This window comes from Anguilla anguilla, chromosome 13 (genome assembly GCF_013347855.1).
Source record: "Anguilla anguilla isolate fAngAng1 chromosome 13, fAngAng1.pri, whole genome shotgun sequence".
In the NCBI taxonomy this organism is placed as follows: Eukaryota; Metazoa; Chordata; class Actinopteri; order Anguilliformes; family Anguillidae; genus Anguilla; species Anguilla anguilla.
Window position 1 is genome coordinate 4,567,290 of NC_049213.1, and position 11,817 is coordinate 4,579,106.

An 11,817-nucleotide genomic window follows, 5' to 3' on the forward strand; every position below is an offset into this window, starting at 1 on the left:
AGGTACAACACACAACCTCTACATACACACCAGGTACGACACACAAGCTCCACATACACACCAGGTAGGACACACAACTTCCACATACACACCAGGTAGGACACACAAAACCTCCACATACACACCAGGTAGGACACACAACCTCTACATACACACCAGGTACGACACACAAGCTCCACATACACACCAGGTAGGACACACAACTTCCACATACACACCAGGTAGGACACACAAAACCTCCACATACACACCAGGTAGGACACACACACCTTCCACATACACACCAGGTAGGACACACACCTTCCACATACACACCAGGTAGGACACACACCTTCCACATACACACCAGGTAAGACACACAACCTCCACATACACACCAGGTACGACACACAACTTCCACATACACACCAGGTAAGACACACACACACTGTGATCCTCTCATGTCCTGAAAATGGTGAAATATTGCTGCAGTCAGCGGTACAGTGCAGTGCACACAAATCCCCTTCCCTGCAGCAGACTGCCAGCCGGTTTAGCGCTCGTAAATAAAGCTGGCGGGTTCCTGCCTGCCGGCAGTCAGCCCTCCCGCGCCGCCGCCGGGGGCGTTAGGGACCGGCGCGTCTCAGAGTTACGCTTCCTGGGCCTCGCGGAGCGGCGTCGACACAACCGATTAGCATTTTGTGCGAGGCGCAGCTTCGACGGCCCTCTTAAGAGGAAGGAGGGGAAAAGGAAGCGTTTGCATGCATGCGCCGCTGCAGCCCGGCCACAGAAACACCGCACGCTCCCCGCAGCCGTCTGCAGACTGCCCCAGAAAAACACCTCCATCTGCGGCCCGCGGAGACCTGCCGCTCCTGCAGCGCCGCTCGAGCTCAGCCTGCACCTTAGCAAGCGCAAACGCCTGAGAGTCCCCCACGGCCCTAATACCCCCACGGCCCTCTGCCCCGGGCACATTTACTGCCCTAATACCCCCACGGCCCTCTGCCCCTGGCACATTCACTGCCCTAATACCCCCACAGCCCTCTGCCCCGGGCACATTTACTGCCCTAATACCCCCACAGCCTGAGAGAACAGCCCTAATACCCTCACAGCCTGAGGGAACAGCCCTCTGCCCCAGGCACATTTACTGCCCTAATACCCCCACAGCCCTCTGCCCTGAGCACATTTACTGCCCTAATACCCCCACAGCCTGAGAGAACAGCCCTAATACCCCCACAGCCTGAGCGAACAGCCCTTCTACCCCCACAGCCTGAGGGAAAAGCCCTCTACCCGGATACATTTACTGCCCTAATACCCCCACAGCCCTCTGCCCTGGGCACATTTACTGCCCTAATACCCCCACAGCCTGAGAGAACAGCCCTAATACCCCCACAGCCTGAGCGAACAGCCCTTCTACCCCCACAGCCTGAGGGAAAAGCCCTCTACCCGGATACATTTACTGCCCTAATACCCCCACAGCCCGAGTGAACAGCCCTAATACCCCCACAGACTGAGAGAACAGCCCTCTGCCCCCGAGCCTGAGAGAACAGCCCATTGTGCCCCCTGCTGGACTGCTGGAGCATCGTCTCTGGGCGTTCGTTCTCAGGGTTAATTTTGGGAAGCAGAGAGGTCAGCTCTGTGAGGCGCTCAGGGGGAGGAGGGCTCCTCGTTTCAGTACGTTCGTGCAGGTCCTGGAAAAGCCGCGCAGGTTAATTTATGTGGGGTCACGAGGGCCTTGGCTTTGCTGCGCACGAAGGTCGTGCTTCTCTGACGTGCTCCACTGTGGACCGCAGTTCCACTCCCACTCCAAGTAGCCTCATTATATTTAGCTTCTACTTCAATGGCGTCTATTGCTTCAAAAAACAACCAATCTCTCTTGAGCTTTGAGTCCTTAAAAAGGACACAAAAAGGCTTTTCAGGCCAAAAGCATCAGCCACATCTGTTCTACTTACATACATTGGAAAAATGCACTTTCCACTAATGCAAATAAACAGGAATAGATATAAAACATCCACTGCAATTGACTGTAATGTCTCCCACCTATAATTATGATTCCTTTTCTGGTCATTACACAGAACACAATATTTCAGTGCAACAGAAACAGATTTTTTTTTTAAACAGTGGAAAAACAACAGACTACTGGAAGAATAATCAAGAGAAAGAAATCTGAGATCAATTTATTCCTGTTAGAGTTGAATCCACATACGTTTTGGGGTTGGTGAGGGACATTCATGTGCTGTTGGAGGTGCCAGTGTGTGTGTGTGTGTGTGTGTGTGTGTGTGTGTGTGTGTGTTATACAGAACCATACATAACTCTAACCCCTTGTTACTGATTTAAAGCATTTTCTTTGAACTTTACTATTCTTCTCAAAATGTGCGCCTCTCAGGTAATGTGTAGTAACTGCAAATGTCTCCTCCAGAGTTTATTGTACTGCAGCCCCCCCCCCCCCCCCCACTGCTGCAGATGCACTAAACAAAGCCATTTCCACCTTCTTCCCACGTTCTGTCTTTCAATTTACACCTTCTTCCCACGTTCTGTCTTTCAATTTCGCTTTGATACAGTGAGCAGAATAAAGGTCAGTTGAAGGCAGGCCAAAGACAGGGTGTAGCAGTAGGCTAACGTGCGTTTGTGTGCTCCCTGCCCTCTGAAAGGTCCGACTTTGCCCTGATCTACAACGACCGGTCGGTTCTGGAGAGTCACCACGTCAGTGCCACGTACCGCCTGATGCAGGACGAAGAGATGAACATCTTCATCAACCTCTCCCGCGAGGAGTGGACGTAAGAGCTACCCTCGCCTGGTTCTGTCCTTCCCCACTTCACCGTGAGGTCTAGAACCTTCTCCTGTTTCCTGTTCTCTTCCTTATCCTCTTCCCTGTCCGATATAGAGCTCTCTCTTCTGTTTCCTGTTCCCTTCCTTATCCTCTTACTGTTCTCCTCCTTATCCTCTTCCCTGTCTGATATAGCGCCCTCTCCTGTTTCGTGTTCCAGCAGCAACAGCTCAGGCTGGTTGTGGATTATACTCTGTTCGCCCCTTTCGACTCTGGGCCTACCAAATACTCTGACCAGCACTGCAGTGCATTTTGGGTACCACTTGCTTTTTAAAAGGATTCAGACATGACAGGCTAAGTCACACACTCATGGTGCGAGGTCACACACTGAGACAGTTACAGCCGAAGTGCCGTATGAAACGGATCGTGTTCATTATCACACTTTCAAAGGCTTTAAGTCTGAACCGATGCTGTGTCCCCTAATTCCTGCATGAGCTGTGAGGACTTTGAAATGTGCGAAGGACAGCAGAGGCAGGCCTGAAAGCACTCGGCCAACTTAGAAAGTCTCGTTTGCTTTTGTGGAAATTAATTCAACAAAACCTACGCCGCCGGAAAGCACTTCAGTTAGGCTTCCATCTCTGCGTTTCTGGCTTCACGTTTTGTCAGATCAGCAAACCGTCTCGAAACGACCACTGCCTCTAGCACTCAGCGTCATTCTGATTGCGATTGATAACACGTCATGTGCTCTGTAAAGAAGGTCATCACGACGCGAGAGGTTTTGGTGAACTTTTTTTTTTTTCATTTTCAGTGTCTGATTGGAATCATTACATAGATTACTGTCATCTTGTTTTTTTTTAAACGTGTTACTCTAGTTTTGTTGCTATAAATCTTACTAATCAATAACCAAACCTGAGGTAATTTGACTCTCATTATCACATTTATTTATTAGTCCTTTTCAACATGTCCTTTTCAGTGGTCCACTATCTTTGACTTCTTGCCAATGGTTTCATTTTTCCAGCCTTCATTTATCAAACACAGCTTCATTTCCCATGTTGTATTTCCTATCGCTAAGAAACATGTCTGTATAATTTCGCCAGCATTGCTAACTTTTTTAATCAGTGGAAAGTGTGACTCATTTCTCTTTAGGCTGATGCTCGTATTTCTGCATCTGCGATAGGGAGTCTGATACTGCAGTGCCTCTAGAATTTCTTTGAGCCCACAACTGGCTTTATGAGTAAATACATTTCCTGGGACCCATCTCTTCTGAAACTGTAGCCTAACATATAAATATGCACGTTGATAACATATGTCAAAAACTTGCCACCTAATCATCCCCTGATTTAATTGGCTAAAAAAAGTTCTCTCACTCCAGTGGAGCTGCTCAGTGGCCAACAATAGAGGATTGTGGTTGTACTGGGCAGCTCCCAGGTGTGAATGTGTATGAGTGTGAAGCAGGGCATTGCTGCAAAAGAGCATCCGTGCTCAGTGAACCTACCCTGGGTAAATAAAGGTTAAATACATTTTTTTTAAAATGTCAAAGCATCTGCATGCACACTGCCATTGGTATCGTGCGTATATCTACTACAGATGAATTTGCTGACAGTTGTTTTTTAACACCGATGTTGTGACCCTGCTCAACCCCTCTCATGGCCCGCGGTTGGGAAGCCCTGCCATAAGGCCCGGTTGTGTGTGCTACTTCCAGGTTCAAGCTTGTATGACTGACTGCTCAGTTAGTACCTCTACTCTTCTGCAGAGCTGTACTGTGACACCTGTATTAGCTGTGGTCTGTGTGTGAATCCCACAGTGTGTGTAGTCTCTGGTGTGTGCGTGTGTGTGTGTGTGTGTGTGTGTGCGTGTGAGAGTGTGTGTGTGAGTGTGTGAGAGAGTGTGTGTGTGTAGTGTGAGTATGTGAGTGTGTGTGTGCATATTGTGTGCGTGTATGAGTGTGAGTGTGTGAGAGTGAGTGTGTGTGTGGTGTGAGTGTATGTGTGTGAGAGTGCGTGTGTGTATAGTGTGTGTGTGTGTGTATGAATGTGTGCGTGTGTGTGCATGTGAGTGTGAGTGTGTGAGAGTGAGTGTGTGTGTGTGTAGTGTGAGTGTATGTGTGTGAGAGTGAGTGTGTGTGTGTGTGAGTGAGAGAGTGTCTGTGTGAGATTGTGTGTGTGTGTGTGTGTGTGTGTGAGTGAGAGAGTGTCTGAGAGTGTGTGTGTGTGTGTGTGTGAGTGAGAGAGTGTCTGAGATTGTGTGTGTGTGTGAGTGAGAGAGTGTCTGAGAGTGTGTGTCTGTGTGTGTGTGAGAGAGAGAGAGTGTGTGTGTTTTTGTGTGTGAGTGAGAGAGTGTCTGAGAGTGTGTGTGTGTGTGTGTGTGAGTGAGAGAGTGTCTGTGTGTGTGTGAGAGAGAGAGAGTGTGTGTGTGTTTTTGCGTGTGAGTGACTCATGTTCTCTCTGCTGTGTGGTAGGGAGCTGCGCTCGTTGGTCATAGAGATGGTTCTGGGCACAGACATGTCCTCCCACCTCCTCCAGGTCAAAGGCATGAGGGCCTGTTTGCAGCAGCAGGAACGGTAAAGTACCCATGATTCCGGTTTCCTGTTTTCTGTTCCACCTCAGTTCTAACCTGTGGTTACACCCTCCAACACCGAGATTTACTTTGAGCAAATAACACATTTGGTACCTTATGTTATTCAAACAAGGCCATGCTCAAAACCGCTTACTTGCCTACTATCGAGTATTCAAGTTGTATTGTATTCAATAGTAAGCAAGTACGCTGTTCTGGACACGGCCCTTGATTGGTTGAATCAGATCTGTCAGTGCTGAGATACAGCAAAACACTGTACCGGCACCAGACTCCTTCACAGACACCCCTGCTTCAGAGGCCGGCAGCCCTCCAGTTGGTCCTTAACTGCATAATTATTGATTAATGCAACAGCACCTACAGTGACACCTTGAGGATAAGGACTGAAGTGCAGGCCAAATTCTTCCCAGGTTCCCATGGTCAGGAAAAGCCTATGCATTACGTGTGCATGAAAATGTCATTTTTAGTGTGTATGAAACATATTTTGAAATTTGTCCTGCGGATGCACAGGTGAGGTTGTGTTTTTGAGTGTTGGAAATTGCATGGACAACACCCTAATGTCTGGCAGAGCCCGAGATCTTATAACAGACATGTCTCGTAACCAATCAGACAGGGGGCCAATGACTCACCCCCAGAGAAGATGTAAATGTACCTTGTGATTTGTATGAAAGAGAAGTATAGTTTCTGTGTTTGTTGAGCACTTGGTACCACAGTTTTGTTCCTGGGAATGGCAGTATAATTAGGCATAAATGTTCCCAGTTATGGTCATGGGGTCTGTCTCTCCATCAGTACAGAGATTAGTTTACTCCAGTCTGTTTTCTGTATGGACTCTGTCTCTTTATCAGTTCAGCTCTGTGTGTCTGTGCTGGGACACAGGTAGAGACAGAGGGGAAACTGGGGTCTGTGTGTGTCTGTGCTGGGATACAGGTAGAGACAGAGGGGAAACTGGGCTCTGTGTGTGTCTGTGCTGGGATACAGGTAGAGGCAGAGGGGAAACTGGGCTCTGTGTGTGCCTGTGCAGGGACACAGGTAGAGACAGAGGGGAAACTGGGCTCTGTGTGTGCCTTTGCAGGGTAGATAAACCCAAAGCTTTGTCCCTGCTGCTCCACACTGCTGACATCAGCCACCCCACCAAACCCTGGACTCTGCACTCTCGCTGGACCAAGGCCCTGATGGAGGAGTTCTTCAGACAGGTACACACTCACCTATGGACCTAAGAGCAGGTATACATTTACCTATGGACTTATGAGCAGGTTACAGTCACCTATGGTCCTATGAGCCTGTAAACATTCATCTATTGACCTATGAGCAGGTAACCACACACCTATGAACGAATGAGCAAGTACACGCTCATCTATGGACCAATGAGCAGGTAAACGCTTATCCGTGGACCAATGAGCAGGTAAATGCTCATCTATGGACTAATAAGCAGGTACACATTCACCTATGAACATATGAGCAGGTCAATGCTCACCTATGGACCTATGAGCAGGTGTCTGCCCACCTACAGATATGTCTGTGTAATCCATTGCTTTAATCGATCAATAAAAAGTGGAGTAACAGGAAAACACAGCAGACCCTGCAGCTCTCCAGGACCAGGGCTGGGGACCCCAGCAGACCATGCGGCTCTCCAGGACCAGGGCTGGGGACCCCAGCAGACCCTGCAGCTCTACAGGACCAGGGCTGGGGACCCCAGCAGACCCTGCAGCTCTACAGGACCAGGGCTGGGGACCCTAGCAGACCCTGCGGCTCTCCAGGACCGGGGCTGGGGACCCCAGCAGAACTTGTTGCTCTACAGAAGCAGGGCTGGGGTCCCCGCAATGTGCAGTAAAACAGATTCTCTTGTTTTTTTTAGGGGGATAGAGAGGCAGAGATGGGACTCCCATTCTCTCCCTTGTGTGATCGTAAGAGCACCTTAGTGGCCCAATCCCAGATAGGTAATGTACCACACAGTACAGTAATCTACTGTAAATGCTCTGTACAACACACCACATCACTACGGTAATCTACTGTAAATGTCCTGTACAACGCACCACATCACTACAGTAATCTACTGTAATTGTTCCGTATGACGCACTAATGACAAGGACAATAACTAACTAAGACATGCAGTTCATCAGCAGCTGGCTCTCAAGGACATTCCAAACACAATGTTTACTGAAGAAGCATTTAAGGCTGTGTAGATTAACTCTGTCCAACAGAAATACTGCCACAGATATTGTTTAAGATTGCTTCATTTGTACTTTCTCAATGTAAATAGATTATGCTTTTTGTGTGGAAAAGGAGTATACATGAAAAATGAATAACTACCTTAAAAAAGGTTACCAATGTTTTGAGCGGCAAAATTAACAGTAATGGCATTTTGGAGTTATGTATGCATATAGGTTTGGCATGACCAAATCACCATTCCATGAAAGCACATGAGAACATGTTACTGAGAAACAGTACTGACGGGAAGCCAATACTTCACAGAGTGAAAAATAGGCAGAGCTTCCATATGCCATCAGGGACTGATCTATCATTGTACTCTGCTGTGGAGAGCAAAGTTTCTAAATGTATTGACACATGACTGAATGACTGACAGCTAGCTGTAGCTCCACCCATTTCAGAAAGCTCACTCTCCCACCACTGAATGACCGGTGGCCATTTTGCGCCCGCAGGCTTTATCGATTTCATCGTGGACCCCACCTTCTCCCTGCTGACGGACATGGCCGAGCGGATCGTCATCCCGCTGGTCCAGGAGAACCCCGAACCGCCCGACCCCTGCAATCGAAACAGGTGTTCTGTGGACTCCATTTTAGGCTTTTAAAATCTTCTCCTGTGCGCTTGCTGTGGATGTAATCTGTAGGCTATGTATTTAGGATTAGTATCCCTGGTTCTTGTGTACAGAATGCATTTGCATTAGTACTGTAGTGAGAGTCACTGGCCTGTGACTGTTGTTCTCCTGGACTGGCATTACTGCTCCCATAGTTAAATAAGGCAAATACACTTGCGTTCATTCTTTCACATGTATGCAGTAAGAGCAGCTAAATGGATTTAATTAATGTTTTGTGCACGTCTTGTGTGACATTGGACCATATACTGACGCATAAGCTTTCAGTTACTACATTTTCAAATTAAATATTGAAACTCTGAATAGTAACAGAAACATATTCCATATAAAATAGTTTTTATTTTTGTATTTTGGTGGCTAATTATTATTATTTTTGCCTTTCAGTCTGCTGTGGAAGGAGAGCTCCAGGGGCCTGCAGTGGAGTCTGGCTCACATCACGGCCGAGCTCGTCAGCTTCCGCTCCACCTGGACCCGGCACACCGAGGAGAACAAGTTCAAATGGAAGGAGAGAGCGGTAAACGGTGTGTATGACCCCTGCCAAGGGTGGGTATGACCCCGGCCAAGGGTGGGTATCACCCCTGCCAAGGGTGCGTATCACCCCTGCCAAGGGTGGGTATCACCCCTGCCAAGGGTGGGTATCACCCCTGCCGAGGGTGGGTATCACCCCTGCCAAGGGTGGGTATGACCCCTGCCAAGGGTGGGTATGACCCCTGCCGAGGGTGGGTGTGACCCCGGCCAAGGGTGGGTATGACCCCTGCCAAGGGTGGGTATGACCGGCCAAGGGTGGGTATGACCCCGGCCAAGGGTGGGTATGAACGGCCAAGGGTGGGTATGACCCCGGCCAAGGGTGGGTATGAACGGCCAAGGGTGGGTATGACCGGACATGGGTGGGTATGACCCCGGCCAAGGGTGGGTATGACCCCGGCCAAGGGTGGGTATGAACGGCCAAGGGTGGGTATGACCCCGGTCAAGGGCGGGTATGACCCCGGCCAAGGGTGGGTATGACCCCGGCCAAGGGTGGGTATGACCCCGGTCAACAGCCCTCCCCCTTTGAGAGCTTAATTTACACAATAATCCATTCTTCAGTGAACTGTTTATCTTTCAACATACACAGAACAAATGTAGCAGAATTTTGAGTTTTTCCATTAACAATGTTAGCCCTAAAGTGGCCTACTGAAGTGGCTGGAAATATATACAGTCTAATGTTTTGCAATATAACACACATGCATTTGGCCACGTTTATCCAATGTGAGCCGAAGGATTTTTGATTTTTGATTGATTCAATGTACAAACTGCTCTAAGCTGTTCATTTTGTGTGGGCAACAAAAACACAGTTGTAAAGCTTGTTTTGTATGTTTGTGCTTTTATAATTCCAATCGATCTTTCAAATGAAATATTTCATTTTGAAAGGAAAACCTACAGGGCAGGACATCTCCAGCAGCAGGGTTGCTTACCACTGGCCTAGTTCCTCTTAATAAAAACAATCAGTTCGTACAATCCATTTGATACGATTTGTTATTAGCCATGCTGGCGTCAGTTTAAACAATACTATTTGCTGGTATGAAGCGTACTACAAGGCTTGTATTCAAAAACCTACCTTCGGAGTTGAACGACAATAGATCCAAGGACAGGGAAAACACATCGCTGTGATCCTCCGGGGTAATTTCGGACAGCGACATCTCTCCTACATATTGGCTAATGCGTTCATCCAGCACAGACAACTGGGCCGAACTCTGACCTCCCCAAGCACATGTGACTGATGTGCTTAGTTTGAGGGCTAGGTTTTTCTTCTTTGCCTCCAGTTTCATGTCAAACCATTTCCATTTTACCGGTTGCATAGTACGCGGAACTTGATTTTTCCAGGCGTTAGTTTACCCGGCCCTGACACTCCACTGCTTACACTGAATAAATACGTTTTTTTTTGGCTTGTACTTCCATTAACAGCTCTTCAATCTCCCCTCAAGACTTTTTTCCCCCCCTTTGTCGTTACTTGGCCATATCTCTTTAAATTGTCTGCAATGGAATTCCAAGCTCCTTATATGGTATTTTAGCAGGTCAATTTACGCTAATTGCAAGTTCTGTGAACTTGCTTTTCATTTACAATGAATTGGTATTTATCAGCATACGCGCACGAATATTAAAAAAAGCTGTGTCTATGCGTGTTTGATAAATCCAACTGAATTAACCGTTAGTTAGTTTCCAATTACACGTAAATGTATATACATTTTTACGAAAATATTGATAAATGAGGATCATTGTGACTATGCTTGCTGTAGGAAATGCCTTTTATTATGTCACCAAGCATGTGGGAAAACTGGCATTTAGTTTGTAATGTGCTTTGTCATTATTATTTATTTTTTGAGTATTGTTTAAACACTGTTGTGCATGCTAGATGTATTTACACTCCAGATGGCTTACTGCATGCAGAAATAAGGAAATCGTTTAAAAACAATGAAGGGCATAGATGAATAATTATTTTTAAACAGCACACTTTGGTTGTAGAAAGCTTTGATCATGGCAGGACATCGCCAACTTGGCAGGGACAAATTAAAATAAACTTCGGCGGGTGGCACTCCAGCGAGAAACTGCAAAACAAATAAATAAGCTACAAAGCAAACAGCGAGTCATTAATAATGGAAAGCAGATTATAACCTACTTCCAGAGGTGATATGTTCTAATTCTGTCTTCAATGGAAACTGAGGAAAACTCATTTTAAACACGAAATCTTAACTGTATTATCCTTAAGTATTATATATAAGTAACGCACAGAAAGAAGGTCGAGGACAAGGATTCTGAGTGAAACAGTGTTTACTGCAGCTCTTTCACCAGGGCAAGCACAGAGTCTGAGTACCTGCCTCTAATTTAACTCTTCATGCAGAGCCTCACCTGAGTACCTGCCTCTAATTTAGCTCTTCATGCAGAACCTCACCTGAGTACCTGCCTCTAATTTAGCTCTTCATGCAGAACCTCACCTGAGTACCTGCCTCTAATTTAGCCCTTCGTGCAGAACCTCACCTGAGTACCTGCCTCTAATTTAGCTCTTCATGCAGAACCTCACCTGAGTACCTGCCTCTAATTTAGCTCTTCATGCAGAACCTCACCTGAATACCTGCCTCTAATTTGGCTCTTCATGCAGAACCTCACCTGAGTACCTGCCTCTAATTTGGCTCTTCATGCAGAACCTCACCTGAGTACCTGCCTCTAATTTAGCTCTTCATGCAGAACCTCACTTCAGTACCTGCCTCTAATTTAGCTCTTCATCCAGAACCTCACCTGAGTACCTGCCTCTAATTTAGCCCTTCATACAGAACCTCACTTCAGTACCTGCCTCTAATTTAGCTCTTCATCCAGAACCTCGCCTGAATACCTGCCCCTAATTTAGCCCTTCATGCTGAACCTCCCTAATGCACATGGTGGTCCAGCCATTTCAGGGACCTGCCCTCTTTGTCACCTTTAACCTTTATTGATAGTAAAGTAAAAGTGAACCTTCCGCCTTTTCTGTTTCCCCCTGACAGGTTCCCTGGATCAGAGCTCTACGGCAGAGCTCTCGCCCAGCGCTGACTCCGACTCCGAGGAGGGTTCGCGGAAAAGCCCGGAAGAGAACGCTACGCCGCAGTGAAGGCTGCCGCCGGGGCGGTGGCTAGACTCCGCCCCCGCTCCGCGCCGCAGCCGC

The 11,817-nt window shown here is 47.5% G+C and overlaps 1 protein-coding gene across 2 annotated transcripts in view; it reads left to right on the forward strand.

The window, feature by feature from the left end:
* LOC118211950 (calcium/calmodulin-dependent 3',5'-cyclic nucleotide phosphodiesterase 1B-like) overlaps nt 1–11,817 on the forward strand; it is a 33,803-nt gene extending 21,986 nt beyond the window's left edge. For both annotated transcript variants that reach the window (XM_035389539.1, XM_035389540.1), the window contains exons 8-14: nt 2,625–2,750; nt 5,199–5,300; nt 6,384–6,504; nt 7,167–7,248; nt 7,972–8,089; nt 8,529–8,665; nt 11,660–11,817. In XM_035389539.1, the coding sequence (XP_035245430.1) occupies nt 2,625–2,750; nt 5,199–5,300; nt 6,384–6,504; nt 7,167–7,248; nt 7,972–8,089; nt 8,529–8,665; nt 11,660–11,763 (790 nt within the window). In that variant the 3' untranslated portion in view covers nt 11,764–11,817. The remainder of the gene's footprint in view (nt 1–2,624; nt 2,751–5,198; nt 5,301–6,383; nt 6,505–7,166; nt 7,249–7,971; nt 8,090–8,528; nt 8,666–11,659) is intronic.